Below are 24,444 nucleotides of genomic sequence, written 5' to 3' on the forward strand. Positions count from 1 at the left end.
ACACACACACACACACACACACACACACACACACACACACACACACACACACACCTCGACCCTTTTGACATACTATTGTGGAAAGCTAAGAAAATTTATGTTTGGAAAGGTTATAGAGTAAGAGAAAACAGGCACCCATTGTTTAAAATGTCAAGTATATTGGAAAAATTAACTTTCAGACCTTACCCTGTCAATAAGAATGAGTCCAGAGTAGCAGAAATAATTTCTGTCATTAATGTGATTTCTAAGTAGCTAGCTTTCAAACCATCCATTTGGAGACATCGCCACAGAGTGCCACAGCCACTTTCTCCTTTGAAACATGCCCATTAGGAAAGAACCCCAGAGAAGCTCAACTTCAAAGCCATCTGATGAGTAAATGTTTCATCACTGCTGTTCCACTGCAAATTGTACCCAGCATTTAAGGCACTTATCCTCAGAACAGATACGAACCAGATTAATGTCCTGGGAGTCTTTTTATTCCACATATACACATTAAAAAGAAGACTTAACTATCAGACATGTTTTCCATTGTCTGCATACTACATAAAAAAATAGACTCCTAAGACTTAAGGAACCAACTTTTAAAATCTTGTCCATGTGATAGAAATTGTGGATACTGGAAATCTTTTTATGAAACACAACCCTGGTTACAGGTAGACATCATATCCCACAGTGCAAACCCTAAAAGGCATGATACATGTAGGGCCACACATCAAGAGAATGTGCTATGTAGCCAGGGCACACTCAAGTTTTCACAGTCAGATTTCAAGCACTGGCTGTGGACCTTTCCCAGGAGGAGAGCCTGTAGAAGCAGTTTAATATTGTGGTGAGGCTGGGTTACTATGTAGACAAGCATGAGACATGTGCTGAGACCTGCAGTACATCATTGTAGGCTTATGTAGCTGCCACATTTCCTTATCCCTGTATGCCATCTGCATGGTGTTCTGCAAGGTCCTATACTAGTGTCAGAGAACCAGCCATGCCTCAAAACCCTGACAAGACACAAAATGGTAAGAACAAAGTCCCAAAGGCCATCCATCATTAGAGTTGCCTTGTACCTGCAGCCCTGTACCTGCAGCCCTATACCCACAGCCCTGCACCTTCAGTCATGTACCTGCAGCCCTGCACCTACAGCCCTGTACCTGCAGCCCTGCACCTGCAGCACTGTAGCTTTAGTCATGTACCTGCAGCCCTGTACCCACAGCCCTACACCTGCAGCCCTGNACCTGCAGNCCTACACCTGCAGCCTTGCACCTGCAGCCCTGCACCTGCAGTCCTACACCTGCAGCCTTGCACCTGCAGCCCTGTACCTTTAGTCATGTACCTACAGCACTGTACCTGCAGTCATGTACCTGCAGCCCTACACCTGCAGCCCTGCACCTGCAACACTGTACCTGCAGCCTTGCACCCACAGCCCTGCACCTGCAGTCATGTACCTGCAGCCCTGTACCTGCAGCCCTGCACCTGCAGTCATGTACCCACAACACTGTACCTGCAGCCCTGTACCCGCAGCCCTGCACCTGCAGTCATGTGCCTGCAGCCCTGTACCTGCAGTGTTCTACTGTGGCAGTAACTGCTGATGGTTTCTACCTTCTCCAGCTCTCAATCCAAGCCAGTGTAAGAGGCCAGTGAGAGACAGTAGTATCCCCTTGCTTCATGGCCTCATGGCATGTTTTCTGATAAGTAACACACTCCACCACACCCATCTCCACTGGTGGACAGTTCCATGTTTAACATGATTTACATGCAGGGGTGTCAGAACACCAACGTGCTCAAGAGCAGAGAAGGAGTCAAGGGCCCTGCAGCTGTGGGAGATGAATTCACTGTGCTCTACCCCAGTACCTGCTGCTTCCTGACCTTTAACAAGTCAGTTTGACTACATCTTGGTTCCTTCATTTGCAAAACCATACTGTCAAAAGCATTTCCTAAACAGGACTGCGGTGGAGAGAGAAAATGAACAGAGTAACACAGAGAACAAAGAGAAGGAAGAGCCTGCTCAATGCACAATCTCAGGTCATCTGATGTGTGTTCTTCTAAACTTTTTCAAAAATAAATTATTTTCATGACAATTAAGAGGATTATGTGGTACCAAATTGTATCCTCCATAACATAATTTTAAATATAAGGGATGTTAGGTAACATTATAACACTAGTTATAAATTCTTCCACTGCTGACTGGTGGAATCTGGCTCTGAGATCTGTCCTAGCTGTGACACCAGCCCTGTGCCTGTTTCTCTTGACAAATCTTTGTGAGTGCTGACTGTAACGCTGGAGCCCTGGCATAAGCATTCAACCTCCTTTCATTATGGGATAAAACCTCCTTCACAGGATGGAGAGGTAGGGCATCCTAAAATTCTTAGAGCAAGTGTGTGAAAGTCATGCACTCACAGAATTCACTGAAGGAGGCCTTTTTCCTGGGAAGTAGGATTTGAGACTCCATGAAAGACAGTGAGGCTTGGCTGTTTAAAGGAAAGCTCTGTGGACACTGGGGAGAGTGAAGAGTACAAGGCAGTGATATCAGTATAGGATGCTGGAGCACAACATGTAGGCTAAGATGCCCTGAAGGCTTCTACAGACAAACTCAAGGACCTCAAACCTTATCCACAGGCAACAAGCATGTTTCTCAATAACGTTAGTCTCCTCTTAGTAACCTATGAACATTCCACATTTGGGGTTCTGGTCTATTCTGTTCATTCCTAGGAATAAAATATCATGAATATATCCACTCAGAATCCTGTGTCAGAGAGAAATTGTTGAACTGAGAAATAACAGAAGCATGGGTGTTATATTATCAGAAGGATTTTTAAGGAGCACATTTAGGTCAAAGATTTTTATCAAAATCACAAAGTACTATGCAATGTGGAGTAAGGTAAAATAAAATCCAAGGACCTGAGAAGGGGCTAATGATAACTGGGATTCTCTACACTGCCAGGGCTCAGCAGGGCAGTGCACTCACTCAGGCAGCAGTCCAGCCCCTTTCCTCTCTGTACCTGAGCATGTGCATGCAAGCATGGGTGTGAGCTTGCCTGTGAGCTCAGGTCCCCACTCCGCACCATGTGCTAACTGAGCCCCCCCTCCCACTGGTATTATCTGAGAGCCAAAGGCTGAACCTTCCATTATGGTCTGCTTTGTATACACACACTGACGTGTCAAACACATGACCAACTCAGTCATTCATGGCTGCCTTTTTTCATCTGTCCTTACATGGTTTGGGAAAATGAGTTAACTGAACTGGATTGAATTAGTGTGGTGCAAAATAAAATGTCTCTATTTATTGAAGTGTGGCACCAATTTGTGATATCTCTTTCTTTGGACTGGTGTCCTCATGTCAGACAAGATATTGAATAATACAATTTGACTGCTCAACTGAGCTGCTGACAAGATAGGGGCTGGTGTTTTCAATCAGGTAGAAAATAAACCTGGATATTCTCTTGGTGAAGAGGGAGTCTGTACAACTAAATTTAAGAATTTATGTTTATTCTTAGAGAAAGACCTGAGGAAGTTCGATAAAGTCAAAGGAGCCTAAAATAATTTTTAAACAGATAAGTATTTTAATGTATATGCTTAAACATATTTTAAACAGATAAAATGTCTTAATCTTATCATAGACAAGTTTCTAGGTAAAAACATTAGTATTTTTTATTTGCAAATTCATTTAAAAATTCTGAAAAAAATGTAAGTAAACTTGAAATGTAAACTACTGTGCATTTTAAGTATTATTTTTCTAGAAATCATAAACTTTCCTATATCATTTATTAATCTATCTTAAGGTTAGAGTAACAAGTAAAGAAATAATTGAGTAGGAATTGAAACCTGTGTTACACTAGGCTGTCTATAGGTACTAAAATAAGCCTGTCTCAAGGAAGTGATGGGCCCAGTTGCTACAGTGATAACTTGGGCTTCTGGTCATGCTCAAAATGTTTTTCCTTTTTAAGCAAGCACTTTCTTTGGAGCAGAAAGCTCTAAGACAGGGGAAGACCTATACAGAATGTTAAGCTTAAACTGCTTGACTTGTCAAGACGATAGAACACATGAGATCAAACATCTATTACAACCAGAGGGAACTATTCAACCTCTAGGCTTGAAGCAGGAGGCTATCATTGCAAGAGCTGCTATTCTTTCCAAGCCATTCAAAGTCAAGTCTTATATCTCCTACTTCTCTTTCCAAACACCATCACTGCTCAAATGACAAAGTTACTTTAGCCTACAGCTTGATCCATTTTCCTTTAATACGTGAATCCAAATAATTGACAAATTCCAGAGATGTGCCACCTGGCAGGGAGAGGGGGCAGTTTCCTCAAACACTGGCCAATACCTTACTATGTGAAGGAAGCAAATGTAACTCTAAACCATCAAAGAAGAACTTCTGACAGTAATTACTTTCCAAGGTCAGCATCCTATTGATCTTGTCCTTTAAGTGAATAGAGAAGGCTTTAGGGACCTGAGCCTGCCTCAGTGGCAAGGGCAGGTGGGAGGAGGCTCTACAAGAGGCTGTTATGCATCATTAAATTTTTAACACATGAGAGTAAGAGAGAAACTCTCACTTTGCAGCACTGGACTAGTATATCCTAGAGAGTGGAATAAAGATGCCAGCCCTCACGCAGAAGGAACTTACCCATCCACACTGTAATCCCCACACCCCATCACTACTTCTTTAATGACAAACTCCTTTTACCAGGGCAACTGCCTCACTTCCAACTTTTCCTTCCATTTCACCAAGGGCCACTTTGCCTTTTTGAGGCTGTTTTCTGTATAACATGCCAGTCTAATTCCTGTATCCCCAATGCCCCTTCCACTGCTGCCTTCATCTTTTTGTGCTTTTATGGGGAATGCAGCTATTTCCTGACATCGGCCAGATCTTTCTTTACTTCACTTTGATGACTACGCTTCTCTTGATACTTTAGCTGTCACCACATCATGGATGAATGACTGTAATCTTTTCTCTCCAACCACAACTCTTTAGCTTCCAGCATACTGGGCTTACAATTTGTCTGGCTACGTATTCATATCAAGAATCCTACCTGCACTTCAAGGTGAATGCACCTAAACTTATCACCGTTCCCTTTTCTACCAACCATCTTCTGGGCACCCCTACCCCCGTGAGGCAGCAGTCTTTAGCAGGCATGTCCCGTAAATCCATCCTCCTTGGAACTAAGCCCAGACCTCTCATCTTCTTGCTGCTCTCATGCATGCTCCTTTCTGATCACAGGACCACAATCACACCTCTATTCACTCCATCTTACTCAATCTAGCCAAGGCTCTACTGGCCATGGCAGCATCTCAGGTGCAAGTCTGACCTCATGATTTATCTGGAAATTCTGCTTGAATGTGACAAGTTCTTTAAACAACTTTTTAACCCCACCTTATTTTGCTCAGCTATTTTTCTATCTGGATGGCCCACCATTCAGTGCCAAAGTACAAGCCACCTAACTGTTCATTTCACATTTTTAAATTTCAAAGAATTAACATTAGAAGAACACTAAAAGAAATGAGCATGATAATTTTCTTTAACAGCAAATTGTGGCTCAACAGCTATTTTTTCTGAATCTAGCCTCAATCTAGAGCTTTACATGCCTCTTTGCTGGAAGCCACTTAAAGAAATCATATCTCATTAACCTTTCCAGGCTTACCTCTGTCACAGCATCTATAGCATGGCAGGACCATTAAACATAGATGCTGAATGACTTGCTACTTAGTACTTGTTGGTAATTGTGAGAGCTGGGATGGTTGACTGAATGTCTATCAACAAGACAAGTCTCCAGGGAACAGAGAAAACCCTTTCCTAAATTGCAAACATTACTTATATTCATATCTACGAGGACACTAGTATATTGTTTTCAGTTCCTTTTAAGATGGAAAGAGATATTCCAGCATATATAACTCTGTCCTGGTTGGTTTGATACAAGCTAGAACCATCTGAGAAGAGGGAACTTCAAATGAGAAAATGCCTCTATCCGAGTGGCCTATGGGCAAGCCTATGAGGCACCTTCTTGATAAATGATTGTTTTGGGAGGTAGGAGAGCCCCGCCCACTGTAGGTGGTACTGACCCATGGGCAGGTGGTCCTGGAGTATACAAGAAAGCAGGCTGAGAAAGCCATAGAGAACAAGTCAGTAAACAGTTCCTGCCTCCAGGTTCCTACTTTGGGTTCCTTCCCAGTCTTCCCTTCATGAGGGACTATAAGCTGTAAGCCAAAATAAATAAACACTTTCCTCCTCAAATTGTTTTTGGCTATGGTCTCTATCACAGTAACAGAGAAACAAACTAAGACAAACTGCCCAAAAGAATTAAAATAAGTTTCAAACTAATAGACTTCCAATAAAATTAACTCAAAGTTAGCTCATGAGTACACAACCTGCCATCACTTTAGCTATCTAACCATTAATACAAAGTAATTAAAGAACCCTCTGGTAAATCCTAAAAACAGTTACTTCTGTGCTTCTTATTTCATGTTCCAGAGAGGTTACACACTAAAGAAATTCTAAAAAATTGTTAATAATCCTCTTCTCAAAGCAAAACAAAACAAAACAAAACAAAACTTAATTGACATAGCCAAAGAGATTTCTTCAGTAAATACAATTCAACTATAATTATGCTTGTTACACAGGCAAATAAAGCTGAGAAGATAAGATGAAATAACTTGCTTGTTTGTTTGCTTGCTCTCATTCTTTCTTATTTCTTTTTATGAAAAAAAGCAAGGAACAAAGGACTAAGTCAGATTAATGACAGAGCAGCCTGAGGTACGACATGCTCTCCCCTGGGACTGGGCACACTAAATACCCTGGTGACAAAACAGAACTAATGCAGAAGTGTCTGTGGGGATTAACAGCAATTTGCTTATTAATATTCTCATGGGGTATCTTTTAGGAGATCTCAGAGGCAAGACAATTAAAAGCCGTGGTCAGTGACAGCAAAGGTCATGGACAGTAAAGCCTGACATGAAGTTTTTCTATAATGAATACTAGCTGCTGCTGGAGAAAGGGCTAGAACACAAGGACTTATGGATATCTACCAAGAAAGGCATGCTCTGAGACTTAATATTCAATCAAGTTTATTAACTAATTACTTTCTCCTGCTGAAGAAAAGTAACACAAGTTATTTTAAAGACAGTCCAACAACTTACTGATTTCCATATATAAGCTCCGTGGATGCCAAATCCCACTCCTTTAAAGCTAAGCCTCTCAAACAGTTTTCTCTTAAGTACCCTCAATACACAAGAAGAATAAATCCAGTAACACGCACACAACTTCCCTGACATGTCAAGATGAACTTGAAAATTCAGGCCGTTTACTCCATAATTTTATCATGCCCCTCTTGATGCAAGAAGACTCTTCTGTCACTGGGGAAACTGCAGTGCTTATCTTTGTACTCTGAGGAGACCTTGGCCTATGACTGCTAGTGGCTGAGGGGGGGAAGGTAGTCCCTTTTGATTCTGAAGTAAAACAGGGAATTAGAAAGGAGTCATGAAAGCAAGGTACCAGCAATCCCCTCACTGAACCAGTATGAGCACTATCTCCATCTGCCTGTGAGATCAAAGGCAGCCCAGCCTCCCTAACTTGCCTGCCCCTCTGGGGAGGTCTGACAAGAACCTGAACTTCTGAGAGGGAGAAAGAAGCATCCTATTACCCTCTAAACTCAGTTAAAAAGGGCAGCAGTTTCCACACCACTCTTTGCCAAGACAAAATTTGTGGCCATGGCTAGACAAGCTCCATCTGAGAGAAGCTGTGGTAGTGTCTGGTTTCTAGGAAGGCTTCAAGTGTTCAAGAACAGCCTGTAACAAGGGTACTGGCCCACAAGCACTCAAGGCTCTAGCCACCCCTGCAAAGCCTTTAAGCAAGGTTGTTCACAGTAGAATTCAGAGCCCCTTTCTTGGTGACAAAAACCAGAGGCTCCTTTGCTAACTCTGCAGAAGCACAGCTATGGGAGCAATAGGGGAGTTCTATATGCTAAGCTCCCAGGCTGAAGAAAACAACCCTAAGGCATGCACAGTGACCAAGTTTGCCTCAACAGGATTATAGAATTTCATGTCTGTCTGAAGAGAATATAGTTTCCTATGGAAATACACACAGACATATGAACACTCTCACTACAGACCATACATTATTCTATCCTGTTCGGCTTTTTCCTCTGCTTTTAATGTATTGGTATTTTGCCTGCATGTATGTCTGTGTAAGGGTGTAAAATCACATGGAACTGGATTACCGACAGTTGAGCTGCCATGTGGTTGCTGGGAATTGAACCTGAGTCCTCTAGAAGAACAGCTAGTGTTCTTAATCACTAAGCCAGTCTTCGGCCCCTGGTCGGCTTTTCCTAAATGTTTCATTTAGAAAACAGTGAAAACGCTGGTTCCCATGAGTCTAAAGACAACCACTAAAACCAGTGCTAACATCTAAAGATAGCCACTATAACTAACCAATGCTAACATCTAAGTTTCTTATGCTACAATAACTTTGACACTTTTGAGTTTCTGTAAGTTTTATATTGAAAATTACACCACATGATGCTTTTTTGTTCTGCCTTTTGTTTTCCCAGAATCTAGTATTTCACATGAAATGTGCCTCACTGGTATCTTTGTGTTGCTTCCTACTCAGGCCCAGGTGGCAATTTCCTAAGTTTTCCTAAATGGGATTTGAGCACTTCACTCCTGTCCTGACAAATTCTCTCTAGAGAACTAGGTGCTAAAATCAAACTATGACATAAGTTCCCAGTGAGCCAGGCCCATCCCACCTTTAACCTCTGATAGTTTTAGACACATTAGGTGCCTGAGAACCTTTAATGAGTTTTCCCCTCATCAAAGCCCTTTCCTATCCCTTTTCATATAGCCATCCTTTGAGGCTGTTAAATCCCCCTTTCCATTATCCCCAGACTGACTAACTCTGCTCATTTAAACTTCTGTACTTTCTGTTGTTGATTTGACACAAGGTCTTGCTATGTAGCCCCAGATGGCCTCAAACTCATGATCCTCCTGTTCTGTCTTTCAAATGCTGAGATTTCACATGTACAGCACGAGACCTCATCTAACCTGTAGTTTTTAATTCCAATAGCACTTCCCAACTGCACCATGCATTATTAGGACAATCCCAGTTTTTTAATCTACCTGCCTTACAGACAGCCTCTGCCTTTTATGTAGCTGTTGTCTCTCAGTAGCAATGAAGAGAGAGCCGTCATAACCATATGATGAACCAAGCAAGAATTTTTACCATCAAGTGTGAAAAAAGCACCTTTCTTTTGGAACTCTGCCTTGTGGTACTGTCTGGCAGGCCCACAGGGATAACATTTAAGGCTTTGCTGACTCCTGTAAAATTACTGCCCATAAAAAAAGCATATTTTACATTCAACTTCTCATTTGATATTTTTTTCTGTTCAATGAGAAATGTTTATTAATTCTAAAAACATAACAATGGCAGAACCTAAAAACGTGTCATTTCTGTCACACTAGGAGATGGAGGGTCCTGAGACAGTAAGCAGTACCTCACACTTCAGATCTGGGGGACAGGACACACTGGTATTGCCATGGGTGTTTTAAGGCAAGGGCTCTTTCCAAAGGGACTCTGGAATGTTGCAAATTCTTAATAAACATCCTTTATCATTATTATTATGACAGCTAGAGCTACCTTCTTTAATAAACTCTAATATGTCTTTTTTTTAGTTTCTTTTTTAAACAATTTTTATTAGATATTTTCTTCATTTACATTTCAAATGCTATCCCAAAAGTTCCCTATACCCCCTCCCTGCTCTTCAACCCATCCACTCCTGCTTCCTGGCCCTGGCATTCCCCTGTACTGGGGCATATATTCTTTGCAAGACCAAGGGCCTCTCCTCCCAATGATGGCCAACTAGGTTCTGCTACCTATGCAGCTAGAGACACGAGCTCTGGGGGGGTACTAGTTAGTTCATATTGTTGTTCTTCCTATAGGGTTGCAGACCCCTTCAGCTCCTTGGGTATTTTCTCTAGCTCCTCCATTATGTGTGTGTGTGGGGGGGGGGGGCTGTGTTCCATCCAATAGATGACTGTGAGCATCCACTTCTGTATTTGCCAGGCACTGGCATAGCCTCACAAGAGACAGCTATATCAGGGTCCTGTCAGCAATCTAATATGTCTTTCAAGCAGGGAGTATAGTCTACTAGAAGTACCTCTATCTGACTGGTTAGCACTGCTGTTTAGTGTTCTTTATATCTGTGAGGTGAGATCATAGGTAGAGTGACCATTGCTGGGTCATGAGTCAGTACTGTCCTCAGCACTCTGCGTATCATGTTAATCTTGTACAATCAGGTTACCCTATTTGACAGTGAAAGGATAATGTGAAAGGCCCAATAGCTTTTTACTACAGATGTAAACCCAAACCTGAATCATAATTCTGAACTTGTACCTATCCCATATTCCCTTTAAAATATTCTATGTTCATAGTACATTGTGAAACCCTTCACTGAAGAATCAAGTTATAACTGAATCAAAGCATAAATCATGTTCAGTGTGATTTTTAATTTTTATACTTTTATACAATTCATTTCTCTGAAGATTAAAAAAGAAGAAACAATATAGAAACCCACATTTCTATGTCTCTGACAAACAAAATACATGACTGGCTAGACACTTTCTTTTTAGACCAAACTCCCTAGCAATGTGTTCATTATGCCTAATGCTGAGCTGCTGCAGGGCACCTATTAAGTGGGTCACTGGAAGCCTACAGTAGCAGGCATAGTTCCTCAGAAGCCTACCAGGCAGAGAATGGCAGGCATGGAGTACAGCTGCCTAACTCTTGATAGAAAATAAATGAGGTGACCGCTCAGTTTTTAATAAACAACTAATAATTTAATATTATAAAACCACTATTTGGAAATTATTCCTTTGAAACCTATCAAATAACCCTTCTCTTGTTTTCTGTACTTGTTTTGTTGTTTTTGACACAAGGTCTCATTTGGTAGCAGGCTGACCTTGAACTCACTGTATCTTTGTGCCTCAGCTTCTTGAGTGCTAGACTATCAGGTGTGTACCATCACACATGGATCTCTAACCACTTCCTATGTGATCTTTATTACTGTTTACTAACACAGAGGTTTTATGAACTAATTTCCAAACTTGTAAAGTCTATGTTCAGTGGTTAAATTCAAGGACAGAGACATTTGTCTTGAGGAAACCTTTCCCCAGTTTTCAATATACTAAATTTCTCCTTTCTCTACCTTTGCATGGCGAATTTCCTGTACTTCTATAGACCATACACTACTCTGTCTTGGTAACAGGTCACTTATTTCAGGTTCCATCCCAATGTTGGAGAACTAGGACCTTAGCACTGTGTAAACCACACTCTCAAACCTCCACTCCTTGCCTTACTGAGCTTTACACATGCTTGAGAAACCATACAGAAAATCTGATCATCTAAACTTTAAGAAGACCAAACAATGGCTATTTAAATGGTATTAGTTTCTTCATCAGAAGGATATTCAAATGTAAAACAAGTATATAAAACACATTAGGACAATATTCAACATATAATTAATACTTAACTACTTATTAATAATTATATAATAACATCAATATAACTCATCACTAAACAGTAGGTTCAAGGACACCTATGTCAAATGTTCAGACCATAATTTTAGTAGAAATGGGTTAAATGAATACAGTAACAGGTTTTTTTTTAATCTATTTTATATGTCACCATTGAATATTTAGACTATCTGGCTACAGTAGTTACTACCATGAATACATAATACATAAATATACTGCTGCAATTCAAAAGAAAAAGCTTTACCATCAATAAAGTGAGAGCAGTACCAAGTGATGGGTCAGACAGCCCAGCTAGAAATGTCCTAGGCACAAAACCCAGAGGCCTGGAAAGGAGGTCTGTGCAAAAACCAATGAGGGCTATAGAAATAAGAAGCAAGGTTATTCCCACAATGAAAGACTTACAGGAGTTTGAGAAGAGCAAAATCTGGAAAAGCCAGAAAAACCATTTCTATGGGCATAGTCATTATAATGATAAGATGAAAACACTTTAAATGCACAAATCTTTAAAGTTACTGAAATTTGCATTCTATGTTCAAAGAAGTCAGAGTATTCAAGTGTTGGAAAATAAATTTGTAAGAACTGTTACTGTGTTCATACTAGCTTGCTAGATTTGATTAAAAACACACAGTCCCTATTCTTGAAAATAAAGCTTAAACAGACTAGGATACACTAGCTCATGATAAAAAAAAAAAAAAAACAACAACAACAAAAAACAAACCCAAAAAAACAAAAACCTAAAACTAAAATCTCAAACCTCTCCTTCAAGACTAACACACTAAATCTGATTCAGAAACCACAGACCTAACATTGTACTATAAAACAAAACAGTTTTTTAAAAATGCTGTATCTTGTCAAATTTAAGATACATCCTGGCCCGGGGAGACAGTTCAGGTGGTAAAGTATTTGCCATGCAAGTATGAGGGCCTGAGTTCAGATCCCCAGCACACCCACAGAAGATGAAGGAGTCCCAGCATGTACACCTGTGAGCCCTTGGGAGCAGAGACAGATAGATCCCCAGGACTTAAGGGCAAGCCAGTCTAGCCAGACCGTGAGCTCTAGGTTCAATGAGAGATCTTGTCTCAAAAATAAAAGTGGAGATTGAGGAAGCTACCCAGTGTTGAACTTCAGCACACGCACACACACACATCATGCACATGCATGCACACACACACATCATGACTTTGGCTTCCACGTGTATGCACACACACTTGGGAGATGTCATTAGACTTGTTCCTTTTCTTCTTTTTCCAGTCCTTGGTCACTGTCTCACTCAAAGGCTGAAGAATACATAGAAGTGTTTCTCAAAGGGTGCTCCCTTCTCCCTGCCCTCAGCATCAAACCAACAGCACCAAAGCAGCTAGTGTTTACAGCCTAACTGGTTATCCTAGTTATGTTCACAGCCTAACTGGTTATCCTACTTATAACTAATTATCCCAGCTAATATTCCCAGTCTAACTGGTTATCCTAGTTATGATTGCTGAATCCCCAGTCTCAGTCACCCCCTGCCCATTTCTCCCCCCACAGGCACTCCATGTTAGTTCCAGACTATTGTGTGAGTTAGCCTCCTATCTCAGTATTGGGTTACAGACACAGGCCAAAATATTCAGCCTTGTAATGTTTTCTGATCATGCTAGGGAATGAATCCCAGAACTTCCCACAGATTAGTCAAATATTCTATTGTGGAGCTATACCCCCAGTTACTGACTGTACCTGCTCATACAACAATTTTCCTTAAATAATTCTTTCCTTTTAAGAGCAGCCAGTGCTCCTAACTAGTGAGCCATCCTTCCTGTCCCTTATCACATTCATTTCAAAATTAAAGAAACATCCTGGACATCTTACTGCAATACAAGCTATCAGAGACACATCACATCACAGCACACCTTAAAAAGCTCTAGAAGCCCAAGAGCATTCACCTTTGCAGCAAGACAGCAAGTCACACCACAGCAGCAGTAGCAGCAGCAGTGGGGAGCTATGAGCTCATATCTCAACCATTAGCACAAAGCAAAGAAAGTGAAATGGAATAGGGTGAGGCTTTAAGCTTTGAAATCCTGTCCCCAGTTACATACTTACTCCAATAAGGCTCACCATCGGAACCTCCCCACAAATAATGTCATCAGCCAAAGACTAAGTATTTAAGTATCTTAGCTGATGGGATATATTCTCACTTAAAACACCACTCTCCCTTACATAGAAAAATACTGAAAAGAAATAATGAAAATGATTCCAAAGTTGAAATTCAGAAACATATTCAGCTTGATGGCCTGCAGGAGCCATACTGAGACAGGTCATGCAATGTTAGAAACTAATTAGATTTTAACCTTTGCAGGTACATTCAAGCTTTTCACACTGGGACACAAAGCCATCTACTAAGGCCATGCTTAAGAACCACACGGTCTGTTAGAAACAGCTCAAGAGCTTTTTACCTTTATGGGTTTGTGTCAGGCCACACTTCACTGCTGTCCTTGGCCTATGTGACCTATGGCTACTAGTTGGATATACCTACCAGAATACAACACGACTGTAAGAAGATGCTTGACTGGGAGTTTTCTGAATCAAAACTAGAGACAGTAATATCCAAGTTATACAGGAAATAACCAGACCAAGTGTTTGCAACTGTGAATGTCAACTCTCAAACATGAAAAGTGGCAGAGAGTCGAATGAAGAACCCTGGATAGGATGTCTGCAATGCAGTCTCCTCTGTAGCCAAAAGACTGACATTTTAAAGTCAACAGAGGAGCAAGATGATCTAGAATAGGCAGCTTTAGACAAGAGGCCACAAATGAAAAACATGCTTTACCAGTGGTGTTTAAAGTAACTGAGGCATACATAAGTCTGTTCTTCTGAAGAATTTCCCTCTAACTACACAGCTCAGAACCCACATCAGCGAACATCATCCACCTGCATCCATAAGCCCTTCTACTTCCTGTTTACAAACAAATAATTCTCTCAAATATTACCTTAAACCCCAAAGCTTATGTACTGATTTATAAAAGTTAGCATGCTGGGATCTCTGGAATATAATCGTAACACTTTTCTCCTGGAGAGATCCAGAGGACTTACAGGCTCTATCATGCATTTGGTCATATCGTAACGACCTGCTCTCTTTAACTATCAGACTCACCACGTGTTATCCTGTGTCCAGTGCTTAAGAGCTCGTTAATTACCTAAACTATATCTCGATAGGTCTTGTTAATTACCCGTCTCCTGTCTCAGAGGACCTTGTTAATAACTTGTACAGTCTCTCTAAAGAGGTCCTAACAACACATTAAAATTAAAGATGCTTTTCTTTTAGCACCTGTCAAGTGCTGTAAATTGAGAAATTTTCACATCAGTTTATTAGCCTACAGTAGTTTTTGTGGGTTTGTGGTAGGTATGTTTTCTTCCTTTTCTCTCACACATAATCTCTTTGTATCTTAATCTCTCATCTTACAAAAATAAAAACAACAAAAAAGGAAAAACTTAGCAAAAGTTTGTCTTTTTGTTACAGAGCTTTTTTGTTTTCAATTTTAAAAACCATAAATATCAATTTGCATTAGAGAGTTAGCAAAGAATGGCATGGCTGGTATCTGCAAATTAACCCAATGGGAGATGCACCAATTAATGAGACCATAATAACAAGTCTAGGATGACGAAGGATAGAGAAGTTTCAAGTCGCCTCTGGGGAGTCACACACAAGTTCTAGTCAGTGCTGTGGGAACTAACCACACCCACACTCTCCCTCCCAATCACTATCACATGGGAACCCCTACAAATCCCGGGCCATTAATGGATTAAAGACTCCAAAAGTTTATATTCTCCATCTCATCAATGAGACTGCAGGTGTTCAGCTACAGATAGCAAGCCATCTTTAGATGTACATGACAAATGCTAAATATTCCTACCAAAACAGACCTTATGCACAGTAGGATTTACAATGTTAAGGGCTGCTTTAAAACTCTCTCTCTCTCTCTCTCTCTCTCTCTCTCTCTCTCTCTCTCTCTCTCTCTCTCTCTCTCTCTCTCTCTCTCTCTCTCTCTCTCTCACACACACACACACACACACACACACACACTCTTACACGTATGCACATACATACATCCACAGAAGGCATTGTAAAGGAAGATGCAACAACTAGGAACAACTAGGGATAGGATCACTGTTTTGTTTTGTTTTGTTTTTCAAACAAAAAATGTAATCTTACATTAACAGTCTTTTTACAGGCATATTATAGCTTTCTGATAATGGGTACATGCAACAGTCTATGGTGATTTTGGACAGTGTGAATTAGACACACACTCAGGGTAACTAATTTTTGGTAGTTCCAAGAATGATGTGACTCGATTATAAACAGGAAGTAACTAGCTCCTCAAAAGGAAAAAGTATACTGTCAACTGAAACTGAAAAATATTAATGATAATTTTTTCATCTTAGATAATATTTCTATACTATCCTAAAAATATCTGGTCTGAGCTTATTGGCTAGGTAGATCACGGGAAGGCTAGAAGACACAGGACTAGAAAGGCTAGATGGATCTTTGATGAGCAAATGTGTGAAATATCTGACCTAATAAAATAAAAGATCCTAGGAGTAAAACAAAGCTCACTACGAAGTTTCTATATAGCAACAGATCAAGGGTTGCCTAGTGCTCAGAGCTGCAATAAAGCAGAAAGGAAGGAAAACATGTCTTCTGTGCTAGTCACTGTTTCCAAGACAAACACAAAATGCCTTGAGTTATTTCTTGTGCTCTGACTTCATCAGCAATTCACATGAAAGAGGTTTTTATTATGAATGTTTTTTAAAGCTCAAGGTGCCATCCTGGTGGTATAGGTCCATAAATTCAAGGTCCAGCCTGACCTGCAGTGAGTTCAGTGCCACCCTGAGCAACCTAGTGAGACTCCTCTGTCTCACAATGAAAAGGAGAAAGAGGGCTGAGGACAGAGTTCTGTGGTAGGACACCTGCCTAGGATGTGAGAAGAGAAAGGTCTGTTGGTTTATTTTGATTTTTAAGCAGGACAGACCATTAACTTTCTTCATGTGGTTAAGGACTTCCCATAACTGGATGGAGGTATGGCATGTTCCAGACCTCCTTAGGCAAATGCACATCATGAGGTATATGCACCACCGCTTCAATGGACTAAACATGCTTCTTGAGTCACTCATTACAACTGTTGCCAGGCTTCATCTGTTTCCTGGCCAACAATTCACCCACTATACCATAAACACCAGTCACAGCTCAGCCTTGTCCCCAGCACCCACTACAGCTCAGGGGCTTCCTACATATGCCAACATTGGGAACCTCCTATTGTCTGTTTTAGCCAAGCTGTTTTCCCTGCTGTGTTGTCTGTCTTAGGGGGTCCACTTAAATCTGAGTTTATCAGCTTAACTCTTGACTCCCAGTTGTTAAAAACCGACCATGTATGACTACAGGGATACAATTTAGATCAGTAAGTTTTAAACCCAACTAGTCATCAATGGGGAGTTTTGAAACACTGATTTTCTTCAAGGCATGCTGATGAAAAGCTTCATACTCCATCTGAAGGAAGGTCCAACAAACCATAGCTTAAAAATAAAACAAAATAGGAACCAATGCTGACCAACCAGACACAAGCATCTGATAGCAATTCCAACTTATTTATCAGAACAAATCCAATGGAGGGAAACACCAGGACTCTAGACAGAGAGCATGAGTTCTTGGCATTCTGACACTTCCCCCTGCCTGATCCCAGTCAAGAAAGATGGCATATGCTTTATGGCACCTTGGGTAGAGTCAGAGAAACTCACTAATGAAATGAACTTCCCAAGATGAGTAGGGAGCCTCATCAAAAAGAAAAGTTGGGTAGTAAGAAAAGGCTAAAATATGACAAACCTTAGCATTTACAACGTGTTCAATTCAGAGTTGCTGTCTGGACCCACACTTCATAAGCATTTCTGACCTGAGCTTTCTTCAACTGAACAAAATGTATTTTAACCCACATGGGAACACCTTAGTCACTTAGTTCTGGGAGCATCTATCTTTCCAACTGGTTGTTTCAGGTTTCTTGCCCTTCTGAGAGCCAGGCTAATCTCCACTCAGCCAGTATGAAGATGAGCTCACTATTTCTGGAAAACATCAAGTCTGGTGTAGTACCTGTAATCCCACAATGAAGAGGCTGAGATTGAATCAATAGAATCTTTAGTTTGAGAATATGGGGAAAGTACAGAGGAGAAATTGGCTCTGTAGGTCATGTGTTGCTGACACTATTCAACTTATTCATTCTAGCACCAAACATCCATCTGAAGATGAGAATGGTGGTAATCCAACCAAGTGTCATTTGAAGAAACAGTCAACAAGCCATAAGGCTTCTTTGGCCAATCCCTTGTCTAAGCGTGGAGGAAGAGGCAATGGGGGCAAGCACAAGAGCAGAGAAGGAAACCAATGTGCTGTTCAGCTCACACCAGCTCTGTACCAAGCCACAGTTCCATGTTCTACTACAGAAAGCACAAAAAAAAAAAAAAGGAGGCTATGAAAGTGGTCAGGTATAATCTCAATGCTTGGAACACTCAAAGAGAGAGGAGTTCAAATTCAGCCCATCCTATAATACCCAGTGAGACTCTTTCTGAACAACACTGACAGGATGAATACATCTGCCCATTTCCACTCTTCAGATCATTAATAATCTGCTTTTTAAAAGCAATTATTCTAAATAACCTTTTTTTAAAAATCCTAACCCTGAAGGTATGTCTGCTTTTAGAAAATGATATTCTGCCAGTACAGAAAAGCATTTCTTTACAATTAAGAAGACATAACACAAATTAGTATTTGAGCCTGTTGATAAATAATAAAATATATACTTGTCTCTGACTTTTGTCAACAAAAGGCAAGAGGAACAGTTCTGAAGCACAAACAATATCATCTGACATTTTCCTATAAACGACATAAGTTCCAACTATAGTTTCATGCTCAGGAACAGTGGGACACTGAAAGAGAGCAAGAGCTACATGGCGTCCAGGATCTCAGGAGACACTAGGCTGGTGTCTTTCACTTACACAATGCTATATACTAAACCAACTCAGTTTCCTCCTGAGCACACACAACTAAACCCAGTTTCTTAACAGTTTGCAGTAAGGATGAAACCTGATTGACCTCTGGCCAAAGAGACCTATGTAGACTCGACTCCAGCCTGGCACATGACCAATGATCTATGCCAGATGGTCCTCACCTCTCCCTGTGTGAAGTAACAGTGGTGCCAGTACAAGAAGCAAAAGGCCTGGTTCCAGAGAAACTGTGTGAGGCTGAGTACCTATTTACTCTGTTCCCCTCTCAATGAGGTCTTGTACAAAGCCATTGAGACCTAGAGTCACTGCAGTTGATAACCTAGCTTACCTGCCATATAGACACTTGAAATGGCTGTTTATGTCAAAATCTTAAATATCAGTGTAAAACTCAGCTTTTAAAATTAGTACTGGAAACTTGCACACACTAGACATGTACGTTTACCAATGAAGTACATCTTTGCTCATTTATTTAACATTTTCAATTATGAAACAGGATCTTAACAGGATCCTCCTGAGTGCTGGCTAACAGGTGTATATTGACTCACCTGATCAGTCTCTTAGATTTTTAAAATAAAAATGTACATATCAACCTTCTTGGATCTATTTTCAGTGTATCAGGGAGATCTCCACTGTTAACACTGGGCTGAAAGCAGGAGACAGGCAAAATGAGAAGAACATTGTTATCTTGTTTATGTTCAAAATCTTTAGTGTGGTCTGCCTCTCAAAAAGTATGCAGAAGATTAAGGTAAAGAAGATGAATGAAATTACACATGACAGTAGAAGGAAAAGGTAACTAAGCTGCTGGTGCACAATGCATGCTCCTTCAGAACATTAGACTGTATCAGAAAGCACACTGAGCTTGCGAAGCCACTACTCTCTAGCAGAGTGGGAAAGGCTTCAGGGAAGCAGAGCATGTCTACAGGAAGAATACTGTTAGAGTGAACCTCAGAGAGGAGCCTTGCATGCTGCTGAAGCAGGCAGCCTAAATAATTTCCTCATCAGTTTCCCACAAGGCTATAGGAATGACTCCAAGATGCAAAATAAAGTGTATTTTGTAGTTTCCGATGTGCCTTTTCCTTGGGCAGATGTTACATATACAAACACTAAAAACTTTAACTTCTTAAAGTTATGTTCTTAGTAACAGAAAATAAAGGAATATAAAGAAAATTCTCCAGTTCTAGTGACATGCTTAGTTACTTAGAGGACAGACATGGTTCCTGTGCTCCTGCAACTACAGGCATGTCAGTTAACACACCAGCTTCTTGGTAATGGACTGTGCTTTAAGTTGATTCAATAGTCTCAAAACCATGGGTCACAAGAGTCTAGGAGCTCTCTAAGTAGGTTTTAGTTAACATACTGGAAAAATAATTCCACAGTACACGATCTGTGGCTTCAAAATTCCTGGTCTGGATGCTACTTGATTCAGCTGAAGATAACACTAGGAGAGGAATTCTAAACACTATCCTGGCCATATCCTCTCAAATTCAACCCATACTAACACGGCTGGCTGGAGACTAGGGCCTGCAGTCTTTGTTTCAGCCTATTTACATCCCACTGATCTGCACCTTAACTGGAGACACCCATTAACTACAAATGTTCTAGTTTACCAGAAAGATGACTTGTGACAGAAACTTCCAGTAATGCATGTTCTGTCCCCATACCTGGACCTTCATAAACACAAAGAAAAAGTCTTAAGTTTTTTTTAAAAAAATTTCTTATATACTTGTAACCATAGAATTTATAATACAAGCTTGATTTTGATAGTAGTGTTAATATTAAAGTAGAACAAAATGAAGCTGAAATCTAGTGCAGGCCACCTCCCTGTTAAAGCCCCTAGAGGCCCACAGCTTGAGGACAGTTGTTTTTCATATTATTTGTATTGCATTATTTTATAACTAGTTCCCCCTTTTCCCTGCTTTTCACTGACTCTAAAATTACCTAGTTTAACCAATCTCTAAGTTACCTTGAACAGTTGTTTTCAGTAATCTCCTGCAAAAAATAAGTGTTCAGAAAGTGTTCTTATTTAGCTTGTATTTAAGAGTTGATGAAATAGAGACTACATGAAGAAGTATCTCTGTGCTAGTACAGCACATCAGCATGTTAACTTCTCAGTTAACTATTGATACCACGAAATAAAAATTTATTTCTCTGAAGTATAGTCTATAAATAAAACTGAATGAATTTTTTTCTAAAACTACAGCAAATTCCCATCTAATAATAAAGAAAACAAACAGAAAATGAGCACTTCCCTCTGGAAATTTTAAGAGTATTTTTTAACATAGCATAGAAGATATACATTCAAGGGTGGGCATTGTGTTCATGAGGGAGAGGCCTAAGAGAAAAGCATACCCAAGTGGCTGTTAATGCTCCATCTTCTGTTTGTACTGGGACAGAACAAAAAGCCCCAATTTCAAAGAAAAGGATATATAAGACATCAATTGAGACATATAGGTCACCTGTCCCTTACCCAGTATTTCTGGGACCCAAGGTGATTCAGTTTGGTTTTAGAATTTTAGAATAGCAGCATTGACTTTCCATGTAAAAATTCCAAATCTGAAAAATTCCAAATCTGAAGCTCAAGGTTCTATCCACGATGAAAGCATTAATACTGACACTCTACTTCTACGTAAAAGTAGATCGGGTTTCAAGTCAAGGATGCTCAGCCTGAAGCAGTGACCATCTATTGGTTCCCTGTTTGGTACCTGGCTTTGTACTATGTGCTTCATGTGTGTGTTACTTATCCTCACTACATCCTACAAACTACGTATTATCCTCTTTGCTTCAGAGATGTAGATGCTGAGGTCTAAAGAGGTCATAGTACTCCATAGTCAGGATTCCCACTCAGGTCTATATATTACATAAGACAACTGGAAGGAAGGCTTCCATTTTGTGGCAAACACTCAGCCTCTACTGTATTTCTCCACACTTATTTAAAAACTTCAAGGTCATCTTCATCTTTGCTTGAGGTTCCTTAAGCAGGTCCTCTATCACTCACATCTTCAGAACCACTGACTTCAATGCTGTGAAATAAGCAGCCATATACACAGAAGGACCCAAGGATTCAAAACTCCAACTTTCATCAGCTGATTGTGCCCATGGCTACTTGTCACCCAGGGCTCTGGTTAGGGTACAGACAGTACCCCAAGGGTCACTGGATTCCAGAAGACATTCATGTATTCATGAATAAAAGTTATTTCTGATCAGCCATTTAATAAAGACAGTTAACATCTATTATGACAACATTAGTACTTCAGCATTTGCCCAATAGCACCATGCTGACTGCTACTGGCTCGCAGACACTCTCCTGACAGTCCATGATTTAATCCCTGGGAAACACCTAGAAATGTATTTCTGGCTTGAATTCATGCCCATGGTCTATTCACTTTCACTGGGTCTTATCAAATACCATGCTGTTTTCTCCAAGAGCTATGGTGGGTTTTTGGCTCCCATAGGTAGGAGCAGACTAGGGTAGAAAGGAAAAAGCCTTCGCTCTTCCAAGGTAAAATATTTACTTCCAAGGGCACATGCAAACAATGATGTTTAGATCTATGATGGATTGTTTTTTTTTTTTTTAAAAAAAAAAAGGTAAAAATAAATAAGTAAATAAAAAGAACATAAAATATCCATGCATCTAAATGAAATACTTATTACTTTCAAGTACAAGGTTCCCCAAATGGCACATGCTTCTCCTGGTGAGCTTACCTTGAGGATGGCATTATAGTTGAAGCCCTGAATTTTGCTGTAAACGGGTTAGTTGACTCATATTCAAAATAGTCCTGCCGGTTTTCACTAAAAGCACTAGGTGATTTCAAGTCACATGGGCTATCAGATCCACCATTGTTCAGCTTGTCAGATCTCCTGCTATCTCTCTTGCCAGTCACTCTTTCAAAGAGGCTCACCTTCTCCCTTTTCTCTCTCTTACTTTCTTTCCTGACTTCAATTGGTTTTGAGAATAAATTCATGCTGCTGTCCCATGGCTCACTGCTTTCTTCAAATGGATTCTTCTTCCTTGGCAGTGTTGCAAATTTTTGGGGTAATGAAGCAGTCACATTTGTAAATGGGTCACTCTGTCTTCCAAAAGAGTGTTCACCTTCATCCACAATGCTGCCAGGTTGGTTCAATTTAGAAGTATCAAAGCTTAGTGTTCGTCTGTGTGGAGACTTGAGACTTCCTACAAACATTTTTTTCCCATTAGTAGGTGATGGGTGACATATGCTATTACACTATCTGATACATTCTGCTGCTTCAGAAGGAGAGCAACTAACTAAAGATATCAACCCTCAAAATAATCAAAACAACCTTAAAATTAGGTAAGGGGTATTATAAGTAGATGTGCTATAATAGTATATTTTTAGACAATTATATTACTATCTTCTTTGGCTCAGACCCCATCACATGAGAAAAGTATAAAATCCATCCAAAGGGCCTGCTTTCACAATCATACTGAAAATTCTTAAACTTTTCCACCATTAGAATATAATTTTGTTTCCTCTGAATATAGAAATTTTTCTAGAAACACTTAGATGGAATGGAATATATGCTGCAGGCTTTTTTTTTTTCCCTCTTTGGTATATACATGGATATTTGTGGAGGCCAGAGGTTAACAAACACTGGCATTCCTCAGGAACTACCCATCTTGGTTTTGAGACAGAATCTCTTACTGGTGTGGAATTTCCCAGGTGGTCTTGGCTGACTGGTCAGGGAGCCCCGGGGATCCACCTGTCTCTACCTCCTCCACACCTGTCTTACTTTCTCAATGTGCATTTGGGGTATCTAAGAAACTCAGGTCCTCATGCTTTCAAGGCAAGCACTTTGCCAACCAATCCCTGCTGTAAGATTCTGACATGGAGAAATGATAGCAGAAAAAAAAAAAAAAAAAAGAGGCCAAGCTAAGGAAGAAGACTAGGATTCATTTTACTACCACATACCACAAAAATATAGATACAAGCAAGCGTGTCTTCAGTGAATGTATCAATTAGGGGTTGGGAGTTACTCAAGCAATCAATGACTGGCTTTAGAAACACAACTTTTCATTTTCTATCTTTACAAGTTACACTACATAAAAGAGGAGAGAGGAAGAAAGGAAGTGAGGCACCACTCACCACTTTCTGGAACAACTCCAAAGGAATCTATCTGGCGACTGAGAAGATGTGTTGGGCCCACAGTGCTGGACTTGAGCTTCTCAGAAGGTAAGTGGGACCCAGTTAAGTCAGACATTGAATGGGCAGAGGAGAGCCGCTGAGGACCCAGAAGAAAAGGCTTTTTTGGTTTCGATTTCATCTGCATTTCACCACTTGAGAACTCAGTACTGGCTTCAGGCATGTGAGTGCTGGGAACGATGGCAGAGGATGTATCAGAAAACACCCCGTCGCTTTTCCTCCCTTTCATCTTATCTTTCAATTTTGCAAAAGGTGATCTCGTCTTGTCCTTCATTGACAAGTCAAACATGCTTGCTGTCATGTTGTTCCTCATAAATTGAATATTGACCTTTATCTCACCCCTGTTTTTTATTCTTTTTCCTTGTTTGGATTCTAATCTAAACCACCTTAAAAAGAAGAAAAAAAGTTCGTTGTAACAAATAATGATGGTAGCAAGCACTGTTATATCCAGGCAGCATTTAAGTAAACTGACCACACATCTGTCTACAAACTGAATGAAAACCAGTCAGCTATAGGTTCCTAGTTTTACTTGCTGTTTAAAAAGAAAACAAATCAAGCAAACAAATGGCCTGATTTCTGCAGAGTGACACACACCCCAGGAGTGAGTCTGTGGAGAGAATGGGAAGCATTTGAGATAAACCTTCCCCTCATAATTCAAAATTCATCATCAAAAATTCTTATCAACAATAGCTAATTATGTTTCCATATGGGACAAGTGTTACTAATGGCCTAAGGACATGCTTAACATTTAAAGATACTG

General features: G+C 40.3%; 1 protein-coding gene across 4 annotated transcripts in view; it reads right to left on the reverse strand.

The window, feature by feature from the left end:
* Rab11fip2 (RAB11 family interacting protein 2) overlaps window positions 1–24,444 on the reverse strand; it is a 40,572-nt gene that overhangs the window by 10,431 nt on the left and 5,697 nt on the right. For 3 of the 4 annotated variants that reach the window (XM_021204870.2, XM_029539303.1, XM_029539307.1), the window contains 2 exons: window positions 23,628–24,070; window positions 22,228–22,696 (listed from right to left, as the gene is read on the reverse strand). In XM_021204870.2, coding sequence (XP_021060529.1) covers window positions 22,228–22,696; window positions 23,628–24,070 — 912 coding nt within the window. Of the gene's footprint in view, window positions 1–13,934; window positions 14,011–22,227; window positions 22,697–23,627; window positions 24,071–24,444 lie in introns of all 4 variants that reach the window. The other variant, XR_003843929.1, reaches the window with a different exon arrangement.

This window comes from Mus pahari, chromosome 1 (assembly GCF_900095145.1).
Source record: "Mus pahari chromosome 1, PAHARI_EIJ_v1.1, whole genome shotgun sequence".
Lineage (NCBI taxonomy): Eukaryota > Metazoa > Chordata > Mammalia > Rodentia > Muridae > Mus > Mus pahari.